Source organism: Dama dama, chromosome 5 (genome assembly GCF_033118175.1).
Source record: "Dama dama isolate Ldn47 chromosome 5, ASM3311817v1, whole genome shotgun sequence".
NCBI classification, from domain to species: domain Eukaryota; kingdom Metazoa; phylum Chordata; class Mammalia; order Artiodactyla; family Cervidae; genus Dama; species Dama dama.
The window spans coordinates 94,887,578-94,908,091 of NC_083685.1; the positions used below are offsets into that span (position 1 = coordinate 94,887,578).

General features: G+C 36.9%; 1 protein-coding gene and 1 non-coding gene across 2 annotated transcripts in view; one reads left to right on the forward strand and one right to left on the reverse strand.

Moving 5' to 3' along the window:
- UBE2G1 (ubiquitin conjugating enzyme E2 G1) overlaps nt 1–20,514 on the reverse strand; it is an 87,494-nt gene that overhangs the window by 24,675 nt on the left and 42,305 nt on the right. The window contains exon 2 of the mRNA XM_061143156.1: nt 3,205–3,307. Coding sequence (XP_060999139.1) covers nt 3,205–3,307 — 103 coding nt within the window. The remainder of the gene's footprint in view (nt 1–3,204; nt 3,308–20,514) is intronic.
- LOC133058022 (U6 spliceosomal RNA) lies at nt 12,681–12,787 on the forward strand. Its single transcript, XR_009693148.1, has one exon. It is a non-coding gene; the product is annotated as a U6 spliceosomal RNA (small nuclear RNA).

Here is a 20,514-nt window from a genome sequence, read left to right on the forward strand (position 1 = left end):
TGGGGATTCTCCAGGCAAGAATACTAGAGTGTGTTGCCATGCCCTCCTCCAGGGGATCTTCCCAACCCAGGGATCGAACCCACGTCTCCCGCACTGCAGGCAGATTCTTTACCGTCTGAGCCACCAGGAAAGCCCAAGAATACTGACTGGAGTAGGTAGCCTATCCCTTCTCCAGGGGATCTTCCTGACTCAGAAATCAAACCAGGGTCTCCTGCATTGCAGGTGATTCTTTACCAGCTGAGCTATCAAGGAAGCCCCTTCTTACACTATAGATGCCCTCCCCCAATTTTTTTAAACAATAGTTTAAAATATTTTACTGCAGAAATAAAACACAAGTAAGCTGACGGAAGATAAAATTTATAATTCCAAAGTTACGATACTTAGAATCTGATGCACATTCTAAGATATAAACCTGATAACTCTTGATGTAAAACTCCCCAATGGTTATGCTTTGTCCTCAGGACAAAGAAAAATCCTAAATCCTTAACAGTGTTTACAAACATTTTCTAGCCCTCAACTCTCTAGCCAACCTCATTTTTTGAAATTCCTTATAGTCGTTTTGCTCAGTTGCCATTCCCTTGTTCTGTCCCTTATTTTCCAGACCTATGTACACAAACATTTCTTTCTCCCTATGAAATGCTCAATCTCCAGCTTCCCTTCCACTTATCCCCATCTCCTACTTATCCCCATCTCCTAAGCCCACTGTTACTGCCAGAGTATTTGTCTAGTTAATCCTTACTAGCTATTGACAATCCCAAATCTCTTCAATCCCAGAATAATTAAACCAAATGTGGCAATCTCATTCATCTTGCCAGTTACTGGGTAAGGAATGATGAAGCAACTTGATTCCAACAAATGAGACAAGAGTCTGCTGGAGAGCTTCCAGAAAAAAGGCTTTTCTACATTGAAATACATAAAAAATTACCTTTTCTTTTTTACTTTTTTGACTTTAGCTCACTCTTATTTTTTTATTTTTTTTTATTTTAATTGGAGGCTCTATTCTTACTTCTATATAAGAAATACATAAAACACAAGCAGAAACTACCTTCACTTCTTCCTTTTCAGCATACTCTGAAATGCTCAAAACTGTTGTAACCATTTTACTATCTCTGTCAAGAAAACAAATTTCCTTACTTTCTAAGCCAGCTAAAATCAGATTTCCTTTGCTTATAGCCGGAAGCCTACTAACTAATAACAGTGACTAGCTCTTCAGCTCTCACTTTAGACATCTCCTCCTCTGGGAAACATTCCCCAGCACACTGGAAACCTGCCACACCCCCAGTGAGTTCCCACCTTATCCCGATGCCTCCCTCCATCGTGGCTGGCCCCAAAGTGTATCAGATAACGACCAGTGAGCAGCTCTGCCAGCTAAACTTGTAACTGCCTCGGAGCAGCACCCGTTAACTGACTTAAGGCCATGTTCATAGCATTTAGCGTAAGAGCGCTCAAAAATGTTAGGAAACTAAATTAGTAAGTAGTGTAAATGCCTACAATGCTTTATTTTTGAAACAATTCTAAATAGGAAGTTGCTAAAAGGGATGGCCAACACTCAATAAATCTTAAACCCCCTTCCTGAAGGCTTTATAAAGAATTTCACAACTTCCAGCATATACTCACATGACTTTTGAAAAGGTCATTCATAGAAAGGAATCATACCCAGGTAAATTTGGATGATAATTATAAGGTCTGTCAACGGCATTAAGGCTTCACTGTTCACAGGATGTTCAAAGTATATTTGGCACTGAGGTTAAACTGTAGCCTAGGTGCAATCAGTGCTCTCATCAGTAAGGGACAGTGAGGAAATGGCAGCCACTCAGCAACTCCAGAGGAGCTGCCACAAATGCTTCTGTTATCCACGCCTCAGATAGACAGTCAGCACTTTTTAAATGTATATGAAAGCCAGAAATAGGTTTTCATTGGTAGGAAGGATGGCCTGTTAACTAGCACAGTAAGTATTAAAGTGTCTTTCTTTGATGAAGCTGAAGGGACACAACATGTATACGGACCAGCTAGTAACATTTAGAGATGCTTGCCACCATCTCATGAAAAAAGTATAAAAACTGTGTGAGGTCCTTAGAGATGGGAGGTCAAACCTGGATGCCTCACTCATTTTCTACTTAGACATTAGTTTAGAAGAACTTCTTTGGTTATCACAAACCAACTTTAGGACTAACAAGATTCTGTCACTGGAATCTTGCTGTGTCTTCCTTGAGTAAACCTTCATGCAATGTGTTTTGATTTAGAAACCCAGAACAGAACCTCATCAGGCTCAGAAGACAGGCATAAGTATGATTTTGTGTGCAAAACTTGGTAAGAAATTTACTTTCAAATAATATTAAGGTTGTGGGGGAAGACCTCTAGGATGGCTTTCATTGACTACTGTTATCTACCAAACTATCACTGTAGAGTGACTTAGATTGAGTTATCTTAGCTTGCAACAATTACCAATGCAAATGTACCATTGGGAAATAAATCAGCAAAAATTTTGATCAGCAACAGTTGTGACAAAACATAAATCATTTTTCTTCAGACCTTAGAAAACCTCCCAATCAATATTACAGCTCAACTGTGTATGTCATATACCAGTTTGCTCTGGTATATAACTAGCTCTGAATTTTCTCTTCCATCAGGTTGGGGAGGTGCAGAGGGAGGGCAATGGAGTTACCATTCAGAACATCTAAAATAAAACTATTTCACTGTCAAAAAAAAAAGTCTTATGTATCCAAATCCTTGCTGCTTCCTACCATCAAGGACCAAGGTTGAGTGACCAAGAATAGTTCCCAAGAAAGACCTTGCTATCCCTCAGTTGTATGGTTTTGAGAAGGCTGCTGCATTTTTCCCCAACACCTCAACTTCTATAAAAAGCATTCAACTTGTACTAGTCATTGACATCAGACAGTCATGATCCATCTTATAGAACATTAAATATTAGCAATTTTAAATTGACCTGCAAACACATGGAACAGAAAATCAGACTGTGTGTGGTCTCTGAATCTAAAAATGTACTACATATATAAGAAAGTCCATCTTTTCTTTGTTCTTTGATAACACCACACTGTTGTCTATCTTTATATCAGTTAATAGTGATTAATTAAAAGTGATTAACAATCATTCTTGTAAACTGGGAAACTTCAGTTTGTCAAAATAGTTTATATTTAAATTATTAAAAGAGTTCCACTTGGATGTCAGTTCCATTATACTTACTAAAGTGTATCTGGAGGACCAATAATAAGGACTTCCCATCGGTAGAGATCATTGTCATCTATTAAACCTGCTGAAAAGCCTTCCACTGGATTTTTGTTGAGTTCTGTGGGAAAAAAAAAGTTTTATAAAAAAATGTAAGTATATAATCTTCACCCAACATTCATTACAGAACATTAAAAATTTTAAACTGTTAAATGAATACACCTAGACCCATTAACAAAATGTTACCTGATGTCAAAACCTTTCCATTTCTATAACACAAGGAAGCAATGGGCAAAGCAAGCTATCCAGAAGATCACCTTCTACCTCCCTTTTACATCTACCCTGGTTTCCAGCAAGGTTCCTACCATTCTAAGTAGCTCTCTGGTGGTACATAGGGATAGTGGGACAGAGAGCTTATTAAAATGCAGGTGTCAGACTTATCCCCCAGAGATTCTGGTTCAGAGGAAAATCAAACCAGTATTTCTGATAATTCTTATGGTATGGTATGGTCTTTAGGGTTTTGGCCTTTGAGAAATACCAATAGAGTGCCTGGTCCCTTTTCACTGGAATTTGCTATATAACCAATCTTAATTTATACAAGTAACTATGTATCTGCATGACTAAGTCCTCTGCATTCTTGGGGATACATGTCTATGGCGGGTGTCCATGTGTGGCCCAACAGACTCTGTGATTACACAAAGAGGACAGATTCCATCTGTCCTGCCTATGTATGTTGAACCTTCTGCTGGCCACAGTTTCCAGCATCCAGGAATGACTTAAGAATAATAGCTGGAGCCTTCAGGAACACTAGCAACATGAGATTTTCCTCTTCCAGAGAGAGTGCTCTAGCATGGATAAAGAATGATGGGGGCTGGGGATAAGACAAAGGCAAAGAACTAGTGAGGTGGGGGGACGCAGGCCATGAGGGCCCCTAAGAGGAGCAGGTGAGAAAGAGAGCAAAGTCTGAACAGTTCCTGGAGACACAGGGCTTAATAAAGTAATGATCCGTCGATGGTGGGCATCATGTTAGGATTTTTTAAAAAGCTTTAACGAGATGTAATTGACATTCAGTAAATTGTAGGTATTTAAATTATATCATTTCTTACACACTGATGTATGTACATGGCTGTGAGGTCATCACCACTGTCATGACTGAGAGTGTGTTGTGTATAAACACGTGAATCACCAACAAGAGGCACTGCTTGGCTCAGACTGAGAAGAGGGGACAAAGCACAGGGGACAGCGGCTGAGCGCGGCTGCCCGGCAGCTGAGCAGGCCTGTGACTCTCACCTAACTCCTGCCATCGTCCTCAAGGCGTCTGGGCCCATGATAAGTAAGTGCAACGCAACTCACAGTGCTACAGAAGACTGAACAAAGTGTGTTATTAACTGAGAAGAAAATATTTAATTTTTTGAGGAATCAGAGGTGTTTATTTCAACAACTAAGATTTAACACCCCAACATGCCAGTGAAACCCAGAGAGAGCCAAAAGTGAAAGTTTATTTATATTTAAACATGAATGGCTTCTTTTCTCAAAATTTGAGGGAAGTTCTTTTTTTTAATTTCTAAGTCTAATATTTTTGCCTAACTGGCAAAGCAGACTTTTATAAAAAAGTTTTAAATCAGTCCTGTGTTGCAAAATATAATAAATGCAGTTTTACTCTTAAACAGCCATTCTAAGACATTCTTTAAATACTGAAAATGCAAAGAAGTTTTATTTCAATCTGGTTATTTTGTTTATGAATGCAAACATTCACTGAGTGTCAATATGCTGCAGACATTCTGGAGAAGATCTGCAAGTCCCACTTTTACTGTCAATTGAGGGGCGAGTAGAGCATAGGCAATCACAATCTGGACAGGTAATTTCTACACTGAGTTATCTCATTTCTAACCTTTCTCTGGACAAATACTAGTATATTACTCAGACCATTTTCTCCAACAATAGCTGTAAGAGTCTTGCAGAAGATTTTATGATTTATCCAGAAATCACCTAGTTATTGAATCTTGCATTAGAAGTCCAGTGAAATTTTATAAACATAGGTGGGTAAGTTCTTAAATTAGCATATATGGTCAAAACTACCCTTGAAAACTTCCTTACACTTTCCATAAAGTATATTATTGCTTCTCATTATGTATTTCATCAATACACAAGTTCTATAAAAATCTTTTACATGTTCTTTGCATTCTTCTGTTCCACAGGAGTGACTGTGTCCACGGCTTGTTTCATTAAGTAATGCAAAAGTAATGCTGAAAGATGTCCATCCATCTTGGTTTTGTCATGGTTTTTGCCCCTAGCATGGCTCCTCAGAGCCTACATCCACGGGCATTTAACAGATTTAATCTACCTATAGAGGCCAACCATTATCATACTTTTCATGAATGCTTCCTTCAAGGTCCAATTCAAGTACCATATTCCTCCTCCAGGAAGCCTTCCCTAAATAACTTACCAAATAATCTTGTCTTCTGCTAAATTCCTATTAATCATACTTTTAGTCTGTACTGCATCCCCTGGCACTTGACTATTAGCTCCTCATTCTCACAGAAGCAAAAAGGTGATTACAATGTATATTAAATGGTCCAACATTGGTACAGGAATTTGGAGGGGCACAAAGAAGAGCACAATATAATCAAGAAGAGACAAGAAGGCTTCTAAAAAGAGAAGAGATATCTGAAATAAGACAAAGGATTTGGGTGGAGTAAGTGCAAGGCTTAGACAGAAGAACATACACTACAAAAATCTGAAATATGGAGATCAGTATGGCGGCAGAGGGGTACAACACACCATGGAGCTGAAGCTAGACAGAATGTCAGGAGGACAGCAAAGGGCCTTTATAAGCCATGTTAGTTTAGATTTTACCCAGAGAACAATTTTTGTTCGCGTTTTATTTTCCTTTGTTTTTAAAACAAAGAGGTCATCTCATGAAATTTACATTTTCAAAAACCAATCTCTCAGAATGTGAAAAGTATGTGACAGAGTAAGGCCATGTGATGACAAAGAAGCCAAAATAGGAAAGGAAGCTATTAAAGTAATTCTGTAAAGTGTATCTTCAGTATATAGTAGTGGGAATAATGATGGAAAACATGGATACATAGGAGGTAGAATCAATCAACCAAGATTGGTGATATAGGGAGTTTAAAAAGTCAATAACAATACATAACTCCTCAAAAAGTTTATAAGCATATTTACCATATAACCCAGTAATTACACTTCTAGGTATAACCCCAAGAGAAATGAAAACATTCATCCACATAGGAATTTATACTCAAATGTTTATACTGCAGCATAGTCAAAAAGTAGAATCCAAATGTCCATCAATAAACGAAAAAACAAAATATAACATATACATACAATGGAATATAATTGAGCCATAAGAAAAGGAATTAGGTGCTGGTACATGCTACAACAAGCTAGAACTTCGATTGTGGCATGTTGGTTCTCAATGAACTTCAAGAACATCAAGCTAAGCGCAAGAAACCAGACACAAGGCTGCATACCGTATGATTCCTTTCATATCTACAAATCCAGAGACAAAAAGCAAAGTGGGGGTGGGGGGCCGTGGGTGCAATTACTTAATGAGTCTGGGAGTTTTTGTGGGGTGATGAAAGTGTTTTGAAACTGAAGAGAGTAACAGTGGTTGCACAACACTGTGAATACCATTGCACTGGACACTTTAAAATGGCTAATTTTATGTTATCTGAGTTTCAACTCAATTTTTTAAAATGACAAATAGGTTTCTATGCAGAGAAACTGGGTAGGAGTCTATTCTGTTTCTGAAATGGGAATTATAATAAAGATGTGCTGATTTTAGAGGGGGGGAAAGAAATGATAGGTTTGGCTTTATGTACCTATGGGACATAAATACATTGTTTCCAAAAGAAATTTCAGCTAGAAACCTGGGGGTTATCAGAATACTGCTGATAACTGAAGCCATAAGGCTGATGGTATCACCCAAGGATGATATCGCCTAAGTGTGAACTGTGGAGAATCTAACTGAAGGAATTCTAGAGAATACCAATATCAGGGGGATTAAAAAAGAAACGGCTACAAATATGACAGAAGTAGGAAGAAAACCAGGAAAAAGCTAGATCAAAGAAGCCAAAGAAGATGCGTTCCAAGGAGAAAGTTGCCAACAATAAATGCACACTGTTTAGGAAAGCGGAGGCCTAAATTCAGTCTACTGGGTTCAGTTCAAAGAATGGCAAAGCTGCCCTGGGCACAGGTAATTTCGGTATAATTGTAAAGCCATGCAGATAACACTCAATTGACAAAAAGAAGGTGAAGTAAAAAATACAGGTGGAAATTTTCTCTAGAAGTTTATGATGAAAAGTGTAGTAGCCAGATGTAGATGAAATTCCAGCAAAATTCCATTTTTAAATCCCCTTTTTAATCGGAAAGGCCGACGACGAAAGATGTTTAAATAGCCTACTACATTTAAATGCTAACAGAGATATCTCATACTGTATTTGAATACAAGTACAAATAAATAAAAGTCAGCTAAAAAAAAAAGATGCAGATTTATTTTTTAACATACGTTTAGTTGGAGGTGGCATTCCTAAGCAGAACACAAAACTCAACAGTCAGAACATACTACACAAGGTATTTTAAATTCACTAGAGCAATTAAGTTCAAATACAAATGAGAGACTGGAAGAGAATATTTACAGCACAATAGGTAAAGTCTAATATCCCTAATACAAAGAGATTTCCTGTTAATCAAAAGAAAGGGGAAACATGCAAAGAGTAAAAATGCAATGAGGGGAAATGGAAATTGCTAACATACACAAAAATCTAGTCTGCTTAAGACAAATATTTAAACCAAGAACTGTATATGCCTGGGTTTCTACTTAGATTCCTAAGATATTACAGAGAAGTTCTGAATGTGAAAAAGATAATGATACTTTTTTTCTGGATGCTACCTGGACATGAGTAAAGTTGGAAACAGCTAGAAAAAGCTCTCTTTTTCTCATATCAGGAGTGCTCAGACAAAATTTTAAAGTTCTACAGCAGGCAAAACTAATCAGTAACATTAGAAATCAGGACAACAGTCACCTTTTCTTCTTTTTCTTTCAATGGGGAATGAGTGGTATATGGAAGGAAGGAAGAAAGAGATTCTGGGATGCTAGTAATAGCATGCTGTACATAATATTTATGCATTTTTCTTTGTGTATATTATACTTTAATTTCTAAAACTCAGTAAAAATCCCAAAGTATTGATGACTGCTAAATGAGAGTTATGTATGCATGCTGTGAATCTGGAAATCACTGAGGGCCAAAATGGTCTACAAACCGTGAATTAAAAATGAAATCAAGGACAAGGTAATGTCCTTGAGAATAATGATTTAGATAGGTATAAGTAGTGGAAAATAAAGCATGAGCAGGCTTCCTATAATGTAATCATTATTCAAGAATAAGACTAAAAGAGAAAAAGGAAAACACATGAAAAGTAAAAACTCTTCAATTCCAAATTTGAATCAGAAGTATCCATATGAACTCACGATAAAGCTTTAAAATGCAGAGCTCTGTCCACTAAAAAAGTCAAGAAAAATGACCAATTTGCAGCAATGAGTGTCCCTAGTGCCCAGAATATAGTCTCCAAATATGAGCTACACTTAAATGGAGCAGGGCTCTTCAGAAAAATGGCTGATTTCAGGTCTGGGACAGGAAGTGTTCCAGGCTCAACTCTCATATCAGATAAAAAGGAAGGTATCAAGTAATACTATGGTCTTGTTAAAAGGACTCAGACAACTTGAAGAGACTTCCATTGGCCCAATAAAGGACAATTTGAGTATCAACAGTTAATAACCACTAAGGATTGAAATACATGTTTCAACCCATGAGTTTATAAACTGATACAAGAAACAACAAATTGACTGATCCCATTATAGGATGCTAGTAAACCATTTTGTTATTTTGAAAACCACTTTTTTTTCCCTTAAAACACACACACACAAGATTTATTCTTCCTTTTCTATACAAACAGCATTGTCAGGAAATCAAATAGTAACTACTATTTGATCAAATGAGGTATCTCTCCCTGGAGATAGTCCAGTTAAAAAATGCAAACTTACTGAAACCTTGCCATTTTGTCATTTTAACCTAGGCATTTTAGAAAGGACAAGCAGACATTAACACGCCTCCTGAAAATTAGGCCCCACTTACGAAGCGATCTCACCTGACTCACAAACCAGAACCCCTAGACACAATAACCAATTTATAGAAAACACAGAGAAATATGTTAAAGAATATTCCCAAGATACAATTAGCAAAATCTATACTTTGGGAAATTCTAAAAGGCAAGGTCTAGAATCTTCAATAAGTATACTGTAAGAAGCAACAACAGAGAGGACTGAATTCAGACTTTTAAAAAATGTATGACACATGCACAAATTTAGAGGCTAACTAAATCTAACAATATTAAACTATTTTTAATTTTTTCAAGTGTGGTCATGCCACATGGTTTTTTACTCCCACTTTTTTAGGAGGTACATAAATCTTTAAAGTGACTGAAACATTTACAGACAAATGATGATGGTGTTTGGGTTGTGCTTCAAAATCACAAGGGAGTGGGCAGAGACAGGTAAAACAAGACTGGTTGTGACCGAGTAACTGTTGAGTCTAGGTGAGCACATGCAGGTTCATTGTACAGTCAGTCTACTTTGGTGTTATTATATTCTTAAATTTTTTTCTCCATAAAAGTTTTTTTCAAATGCTAAAAAGACAGTTTTAATGTAGTCTAAAATAATGGTTTACAATATTTTGTAGACCATGTGAAAATAAACCTTCACTGGGCTTTAGCAAAATTACAAGGTATCTCAGGATAACAACATTCAAATGCCCAAGTATATGTCATTTTATACTTGGGTATTAAGAAAAATAACCTACTTTAATCGTAAATACACTTTGCTAAGACCAATAGTTGACTAAGTTAAGCTACAAAGCCAAACATATTTATAGCGTAGCAATGACTTTCCTTTGTGTCTTGATGGCTGTGGTCTTCTGCTCCTGGGAATGTGCATTCCTATCGAGGTTATTTATGTAACACACAGTTGGTTGTAAGGTGCATTTCTGTAAAGTGACTATTTTTACACTGGCTTCCTTTCAAACTGTTGAAGCGTCAGATAGAACCTTTTATCCAGACACTATCTAATTACTCCTAAGTACTGAGATGGTTTGTCAAAATAATTTTGACCTCATTATCAGATGAATAAATTGCCACACTACTTTAAAACACACATATCACCAGAAAGTTAGTTACCAGAATTAACTGGGAAAATATCCCTGGTCTTGCAAACTTCCATTAAGTAATCAATACTGAAAAAAGTAATGTTATTAGCAAACAACCAAAGGTTTGCTCATATTTCCTCTAAAGATTTTATAAATGCATCAATTAAATCAACTTAACAGATTTCTGGTAAACTTTAAAAGTTTTGCTTTACACTACGTCCTAGGCTAGGGTTAGATAAGGCAAGCTGATTTCCTAATTGAAAATATTTTCAGCCTAGATGAATTTCTTTTACTGTGCCTCAAGCACATAAGGAATATGGAGCAGACGAACAGAGAGAAGAGCCCAGAGATCCTATCTTGCAAATATTTGGCAATTGCTTCCGAAAGAATTTGCTGGGCAGAATTCTGGACCACACTCCTAAAATAGCACTTCGGGAAGTTCTGCTACCTGCAATGTTTCACCTTGCTTATACCCTCTTCAAACATTTATTATCTAAGGGCTCTTCAACAGTAGGCCCTAAACATGGTGTTGCTTGTGCTTAAATACAGCAGCCGTCGCATACATCCTTGCCAAGACTTACTATGGCAGGGATTCCCCACAGGGCATAGACTGTTAGGCCCTGACACTACTGTCTATTGTTTTATATAAACGTCTCATTTATTTTTTAGAAATAAGTTGATAAAGACACGATGCAGAGGTGGGAGGAGAGGCATGTGAATTTCATCTCACAAGAGAAAACATGGGTCACAGTTTGGGCACAGAGCATGGTATTATGTCAGTAACACCTGGGACTGAATGCCAACTCTCTCACTATCCTTAGCGTCTTAAACAAGTCATGACTCTTTGGAGTGTCCTTTTGCTTGTCAGTAAAGTACAGTAATCCCAGGGCAGTGCTACAGGACAGAGGAGCAATACTGCAAGACTGTCCACCTTAGAGTACAGTAAATGTCAAGTGTCTGCTTTTCTCCTTTAAAATTGCTCATTAGACTACAGGCTATAAAGTGAATATAGTGTTCTTCAGAATCTCAAGAACAACACTTCTTTTGGGAAATACTACCTTACCCCTGAATATCACACACAACTACTTGTTTTGCTGTTGCTTGTTCTGTACCAGTTTATTCTGTACACCATACCGCTGGGACATACAAATGAATGAAGGAATACCTGACATGCCAAGAGAATAAGATCTTGCTGAGAGTTTTTCAAATCGGCATTAAACAAAAGGAACTCCAATCCATGGGGTAGGCCCACAGCTCAGATCTCAAGGAGAAAGCAGATACGCGAAAATGAACAAAAGCAAGCAACAAGGAGACAGGTCCTAACAGAATTCTAGTTCCTTAAACCTGGTACCACTCCTGTCTGTTCACTCTGCCACCAGCTGAGGGTGAGAATCATTAACTGCTTCACTCCACGCTGATTTCCTTTAGTGCTACTCAAATTAAATTAAGGTTTCTAACAGTTCCTATCACCTTATCTATGTGTTTTGTGTAAAACTAGATAAACCGATCTACTTCATATATCAATACATGGAATGTGCATATATGTATTGTTTCTTCCCTCATCCTGGCTTATCAATAAGTCAATGGGTTATACTAAAAGGGACTCAAAACTATTTAGAGGGTTTTGGAATTTTCTTCTCTCAGCTTTAGAACCCTTTCAGGAATTTTTTCTGGCAGTAAAAAACATGTTTGTAGTAACATAGATCAATCATGTTTATAACAGTATCCTAATTTTTTTTTTGTCAAATGCAACCAACTTATTAAAACTTTAAGCCACATAGTACAGAAAATGAGGTATCATTTTATACCTTAGTCACTCAAGTATGGTATGAACATTAGACAGTTTCTACCCCCTTCATTCATTTATAATACTGCCATAAAACATTTCTGTACTGTCCTGTACATCTGTGGAAGTACTACCTAGAATCTAAGCTCCTATAAGTCAAATTGTGAGTCAAAGGAACATACATATCATCCATCAAAAGTTCAATTTATATTTCCAGAAACACTATAGGTATATATTTCTCTGCAGCCTTGGATAGTATCCTTTTCCTGTTGACAACTCCCTACATGCATTACCTATTTGTATTTTTTGCCTCTTTTTTACATTAAGTGATTCAGCTTTTTCTTATTGATTTGGGTGAGCTTTATAAGTATTATGGCTCTTTATAATTGCCATTTTTGTTTTAAAATGTTCTTGATTTGTGTTACCTCTTTAAATTCTCATTTAAGAAGTTCAAGGAGTGCAAATTTTTTAAAAAGTCAATCTTTGTGCTCGCTTCGGCAGCACATATACTAAAACTGGAACGATACAGAGAAGATTAGCATGGCCCCTGCGCAAGGATGACACGCAAATTCGTGAAGCGTTCCATATTTTTGAAAAAATAAAAATAAAAAGAAAAAAAAAAGAGAAAAAAAAAATAAATAAAAAGTCAATCTTTTTCTTAGCTCTTTGGTTTGTCTTGCTTAGAAAAAAGCCTCCCTCCCTCAAGCCCAGACTAAAATAATATTCTCGATAGCTTTTACTTCATGATTTTATCTTTAATTTCAATTCTTGGCCAATTGTTTGACCACGGTCAGGCTCCTCATGTGTAAATTGAGGATAACACTGCCTACACTTCGTAAGGTCTGTCTGAGGAACATATTCACGCACAGAGTCTAACCGCGCACCTGGCACGCCATGAGTCAGCACTCAGTAACTATCCCAAGCCCTCTGTAATTCAGGTAAACATAAACACATAAATCATGTTCCCCTCCACCTAGCCCCAGTATGATAAACCAGTTGTTCCAAGGCATTTTATTAAATAATCCACTTTTCCCCCAAGAGTTAAAAGGTAGCCATTGGTAGATCCTGGACTTTAAGGTCACTGAAATCTAAATTCACTGCTTCTTTCCACTGTGGCACTGAATTCTGACTTTGGTTTCATATTTGCATATAACAGCATTTCCTTATAAAGTGTTTGACTCACCTTAAAATCTACCAAGAAAAGCACCCAAATTGATAGTTCCATTCTTTTATTTGTTATACACATAGATAAATTTCTAAATTGGCTACAGAGCACCTAGAAAGAAAGCATCCCAATATTAAAAATTAAACTCCCTACATTTCTCCAAATTTTCTATAATACTGATTTTTATGATTGGGAAAGCTTGTTTTAGGTAAAGAGAAAATAAGAGTTTATTGGCAGTGAGCCTTTTCTTTAGTAAAAGTTAACTTTGCCTATACACTCACACAAGTATTTCAAAGTCTCCAGTAGTTGGTGAATGGCAGACGGTAAAGAATCTGGCTGCAAGGCAGAAGACACAGGAGATTTGGGTTTGATCCCTGGGTCAGGAAGATCCCCTAGAGAAGCAAATGGCAATCCAATCTGGTATTCTTGCCTGAGAAATCCCATGGACAGAAGAGCCTGGCAGGCTACAGTCCATGGGGTCACAAAGAGTCAGACACGACTGAGCAAGCTTATGATAGAAACTTAAAAAACAAAAATTAAATAAAACTCAGATGAAATGACTGAGAGACGGTAAAACAGACTATTTCCAACTGCATGAAGAACACATCCCTAAAACAATACATGGAAAAAGTGGACTTAGTCAGGGGAAAAAAAAAAGCAGACTTAAACCCAGAAAATGAAAAAGAAAGAAGCACTAAGACTAGAAGAAGATGGCCGCTGATCACCTAGATGGAAATTAAGTAGTTATTAAAGCAAACTAAGGAAAGAACTGGCCTCTAAGGAATAGAAAACGTTTCCTATGCTAATAGTTTGACTTAACTGCATCCCAATGGCTTGAAAAGAATGACAGAAAACAATTTCTTAGAGAAATGAGATGCAGTGACATATATCATCTGATGAAGGTTAGAATAATACACTGATTGAACCATGTGGTAATCCCCGTGCCATCTCATTTCCAGGATAAACTCTAAACACAAAGTTACAAGACTGTGTGATATTTAGGGCCAAATGCACCTGATACTTACAACATTCAGACTCTCATCATTTACTTAAGTAATAAGCCAATGATTCATTATACAAATCTTATTACATGCTAGCGTGCAAGAGTCAAAAATTCTCTTGCTATGTCCTTAATTCTGTCACATTAAAAATTTAAAAATCTATATATTAGTGTATTATCAATCTGAATGTTGACAGCTTAGTCAAATTTAGCTTTTAATTATGAAAATTCATATCCATCTTGTGCTTACTTGTACTCTAAGCAGAAAGTCCTTTCATACTCTTTCTCATAAATGAAGAACAGGTAAGCACAGGAAGTATGAAGTCCTAACCACTGGACCAGTCCTAACCTGGTTTGCTTTTAAGGGTAAAGGATGGAAGCCCAACTTTTTCAAATGTCTTTTCAACATATATTATTAGTGATCCACAATCATGGGACTGTGTCTTCCTTAATGAATTAATATAATAGTAATAGGAACACATTATCTTAACAATCCTAAATAGAATCCCAGTAGTCTTTACTATGGAGAAGGCAATGGCACCCCACTCCAGTACTCTTGCCTGGAAAATCCCATGGACGGAGGAGCCTGGTAGGCTGCAGACCATGGGGTCGAGAAGAGTCAGACATGACTGAGCAACTTCACTTTCACTTGTCACTTTTATGCATTGGAGAAGGAAATGGCAACCCACTTCAGTGTTCTTGCCTGGAGAATCCCAGGGATGGGGTCGCACATAGTTGGACACGACTGAAATGACTTAGCAGCAGCAGTAGTCTTTACTAGTGTGTTGATTTCAACCTCTAAGATATCACTGAAGATGCTGGCATCTATAACTGGGATTGGTCCAGAGTATTTCTGTGCACTGTCAGATTTTGATATTGGACACAGGCTCAAAATGATACAGAAAGCTTTACAATTTTTACAATAGCGTAACTAAAATAAAGAGGGATATGTACCAGAATAAATAGATTGCTAGATCATGCTAGAGAAAAGGAAGCTCTTTGGGAATTTATAGAATTGTCCATGAGGGGAGAGGGAAATAAATCTAAGACTTATATCATATTTATATATAATGTAAATATTACAAAAATAACTTAGTTTAACAAACTTTTTTTTGGTTGGACTAAGCAAGACATGAATCACAGAAGTCATAGAAGGGAACTTCCCTGGCAATCCAGTGGTTAAAACTCCACAATTCCACTGCAGAGAGTGTGGGTTTGATCCCTGGTGGGTGAACTGAGATACCACATGTGGCATGGTGTGCCCCCACCAAAGAGAAGTCATAAAAATAAGAATGACAGCTGCGTCTACACAGAAATGCAGCTACTAGAATGACGGGGGATCACTAACATGTGACCAGCTTTAATTTGCCTTTAGCACACATATAAGTAGATTTATATTACAGACACAAAAACAGCAGTGCACAAAGTAAAAACTGGAATTGGTAACATAAATGTAAGATGTTCTAACTCACAAATGCATATTAACACATTGTGATTTCTGATTCTTCTATTTCTTCTAAGTAGGCCCAGTCTCCGGCCCCATACCCTTGCCATAGGGAAAAAAATAAATCTAGGCAGTAGGCTATTCCAGTTCCATTCCAAGCTTTCTTCCAGAAAGGAGAATAACAGGTGTGATTATGTGGAAGCAGCAGTGATATATTGCTATTAATTCACTTTCTGGTATATCTCACCATCATGCCTTAAACACCTCCTCAAACCTTTACCTAAGTTGTGCTCTTTGCAACCCCATGGACTATAGCCAGCCAGGCTCCTCTGTCCATGGGATTTTCCAGGCAAGAATACTGGAGCAGGTTGCCATTTCTTACTCCAAGGGATCTTCCCAACCCTGGGACCAAACCCGTGTCTCTTGTACTTCCTACACAGGCAAGTGGATTCTTTACCACTGTGCCACCTAGGAAGCCCCAGATCCTCCTATAAACCTTACCAAATGTACTAACCTTCTCATCTGTGCTCCCTAGTATTTTTCTATTAGTGAATTTGCCACATTTTAGATATGAATTCTGTTTGTCCTTATAGCTCAACTGTATTTTAAGAGGTTCAAAGGGAACCATTTATTTGGGGGAAGGAAGAAACAAAAACTTCTATAAAAAAAGCTAAAGCATATGAACCCTGAGTATAAACTGCATAGTTTTAAATAAGAACCATACTAAACATATTAAATAATTATTAAGTACTTACCATCACAGTTTGCCAAAAAGACATTTAAATCTAGGCTATCCAACTGGATACACAACCACACTTGACTTTGACTATGTAAAGAGCTTGGTGTTTTGACAGTAGTGATTAGTGTTCCAACCAGATCAACTTACTCTGTTTCAAAATAGCTTCATTCTTATTACATTATGACTCAGCTTTAATAGGCACTGCTTTCTAGCTACATTACTTTTAATCCCATCCCCTCTTAATCCTGGACAAAACAAACTACAAATTTAGTATTTTCAGATTTAGACACTCAAAGATTCCCTACTTTCCCTACACCACCAGGCTCTAGGAAATCCTGTCCTCCTGTGTCCCCAGGGCTCCAATTCCCTACACACACACCCCCAATGCAGTATTCTTCCTAGTACACCCTGAGAAACACAGTTCTGTTTTCTGACTTCAGCTGACAGAATCACTTGATTGGCCATGCTCTAGTTTAATTGTTTTAAGACTTTACACAACTATTTCTTCACCAACATAGTAACTACACCTTGCTTTATAACAACCCTTTAAACCACACATGTTTTATATTACATACATCACACACAAAATACACTGTTCTATAGATGTGACTATACAGTTTAAGAATAAAAAAGACAAACATTAGAAACAGATTGAGAACTTAAATTGAAATTTAAATTGAAATTTAAAAATTTCAAAAAGAGAGAAACCTTTGAACAACTGAATCTTTTCCTCGAACAATCTTAAAGAACAAAGTTGGAGGACTCCTATTTTCTAATTTCAAAACTTATTACAAAGCTGTCATAATCAAAACAGTTCAGTGCTGGCATAAAAACACAAAGAGATCAACAGAATAAAATAAGAGCTCAGGAAAAAAAAAAAAAAAACCCTTGTATACATAGTCAAATGATTTCCACCAAGGGTGTCAAGACCATTCAATGTGGAAAGGACAGTCTTTCCAACCAATGGTATGGGGAAAAATTGGATATCCACATGCAGAAAAATGAAAACTGGACTCTTTCCACACATCAGATGCAAAAATTAATTCAAAATGAATCAAAGACCTAAAGCTAAAACTCTAAAATTCTTAGGAGAAAACACAGAGGGAAATCTTCATGACATTAGATTTGGCAACAAAATTACTTGGATATTAAAACCAAAAGGAAAGGGAACACCAACATATAGTATATACATATACTGGAGTATCAGTCTTTAAAAAAGAAATTCTGAAAATATGCTACAATACAGATGAACCTGGAAAAGATCAAGGTGAGACAAGCCAGACACAAAAGGACAAATTATTTGTGATTCTTACAAGGTTTCTGGAGTAGTCAAACTCATAGAGACAGAAAGTAGAATGGTGGTTACTAGGGGCTAGTGGAAGGCCAAGAATGGGTTAAACTGTTGAGTGGGTACAGAGTTTTTTCAATTGGAGATGATGAAAAGGTTTTGGAAACAGTGGTGATGGTAACTAAGCAGTGTGCATAAACTTAATGCCACTGAACTATACACTTAAAAATGGTTTTAATGATCAATTTTATGTTATATGTATTTTATCACAACACAAAAAAGTCCAAATATACAAATGAGATCAACGTGGAACACCTCAAATAGAAACCAGTCATCCTCTTAACCACTTTGTGTGACAGATCCTTATGTACAGATTGAGGATATCATTGTTCTTAATCACTCTCACACCTTGGATGTGATCCACACTCAAGGAAGGCACCATTAACAACCAGTCATGGAACCCAAATTTTCTTAATACAGTATTTAGGAGCCACTCCAGCCAAAAAAACACAAGATGAAAGACATTTGCTACCCTTGTCTTAATAGTGACCTTTGGAAACAAATCTGCCCTTCTTTTCCTTTGTGTGAACCCCTTTCTCCCTTGTTTTCTGTGGAGCTTCTCCTAAATGAAGGGCCATTTCAGTCTGCGTGAGCTTCAAGTAACCCAAAACCCTCATTCTCACTGTTAACAACATATATATGAAAAACAACTCCAAATGGATCACCAAACAGACTTCATGGGTTTGTGAGGGATATCAAATTGCAAGTCATCATTTTTATGGAGTGGGAACTTGAGGCCTAGACTAGAAAAGTAATGGCTAGTCTGGTTCTCCCAATTGAGAACTAGAACAGGAAGATAAACTAGTCTTCATTTAAATTAAAAAAAAAAAATTAGAAATACTTTTCACAAATTATTTAAATAAATATACAAGTTGCAACTATTTTATGTTCTTCAAAATATTGATATACTGATTTTTTGTTTTTTGGGCAAAGCACTTTAGTACCTTACACATACCAAAAAGCTCTGATGGGCATAATAAATGCCAAGAGAATTAACAAATATTTAGCTAACAAGAGTACAGTAAAGCTAAAGATTGTGATCTGAATTCACTGGTTTGCACCCAGACTACTGGAGAGAGGGGAAGAGGGTGAAACAAGATAAAAGGATGTTTCTTTGCTTCCAGTTTCACTCCTCTACGTCACTGGCTGCCCCCGCCCCACCACCACCTCCTGCTACAGTTATCAGCTTGAGGTAAAGAATCTGTGAGACAACTCCAAAACCACTAACATATTTACTCAAATTTATAAAGGAAATCTAAGCACCTACATGAAAAACTGGAATTTAATTAAACTTTTTCAAAACATAGTCTAAACAAAAAATTATGTGATTGCCGCTAGGTGGGCTGCGAAAGTGAAAGTGAAAGTGAAGGTCACTCAGTCGTGTCCAACTCTTTACGACTTCATGGACTATACAGTCCATGGAATTCTCCATGCTGGAATACTGGGGTGGGTAGCAGTTCCCTTCTCCAGGGGATCTTCCCAACCCAAGGATCAAACCCAGGTCTCCCATAGGGATCTAGTGCCACATTAAAAATGAAAGTGAAGACACCAGTGTAGTAAAATGAAAAATATGTATATTACTAAGTACAGTAACACATGACTATGAAATATATTAAAAAGGTTGGAAGAAAAAAATACAACAAAACCGTAAATAATTGCTTTCGGGTGAAAAGAGACTGACATTTTCTCTCTCTCTCTCTCCAATTAATCCACTGCTCATGAATAGGAATTTCTATAGCTTAAAGATTCGTGAAAATTCAAGGCATTTTTATCATGATTAAGGATTTCAATAACCTCAGAAAATAGGGATTCCTTCAAAAATAACACTGATCTATCTTCTGTAGTCAATTCATAAATCAATCTTTCTTTTCCTAGTATAACTTTTACTACAAAGTCTGGTGCACTGCCATTTAGGCCTTTTTAAGGGCTTTCTTTAAAAAAAATGTTTGTTTTATAAAATGTTACAATGCTACTTTTAAATAGCTTAAAAAGTCAGTAAAGTTCTTTTTGTCTAAAATGAAATTAATTTTTCCCCAAAAAGGACTAAACTATTGCCAGCAGAAGTTCCTAATGGAATTATGCCAAATAGTGACAAATTCCCTGGTAACATTCCATGACTCACTAAAAGAAAGCTTAAGCATTATGCCCTTTGTGGAAAGACTAGTTTAGCCAGATTACCCAAGCACAGAATTACTAGTACTAATAACATCTCGTATATATGCTGTCCTTTGATAGACAGATTTAATAATTTAACATTTTATAGCACAAGGCAATTGATCATATTTAGAAGCAGAAACAATTTGAAATCTAAATCATAATAGATTTTTCTCAATACAAGCTGAAGGCCAAGTGTTTCTAATTGCATATTTTCAAAAGTTTCTCCCCCCCAACCCTACCCATTTCAGAGCCATCTTCAAATTTCCAGTCTTATCTGATTTTAGGAACAGGAAATATTCTAAGTGTCAAAGAAAACACAAAGAAAGCCTAATTAATTGGACAACTGAAAAAGAGCGCCATAAAAATTTACAGAGGTACTGGGAATTCCCCAGTGGTCCAATGGTCAGGACTCCACACTTTTCACTGCCAGGGCCTGGGTTCAATCCCTGGTTGGGGAACTAAGATC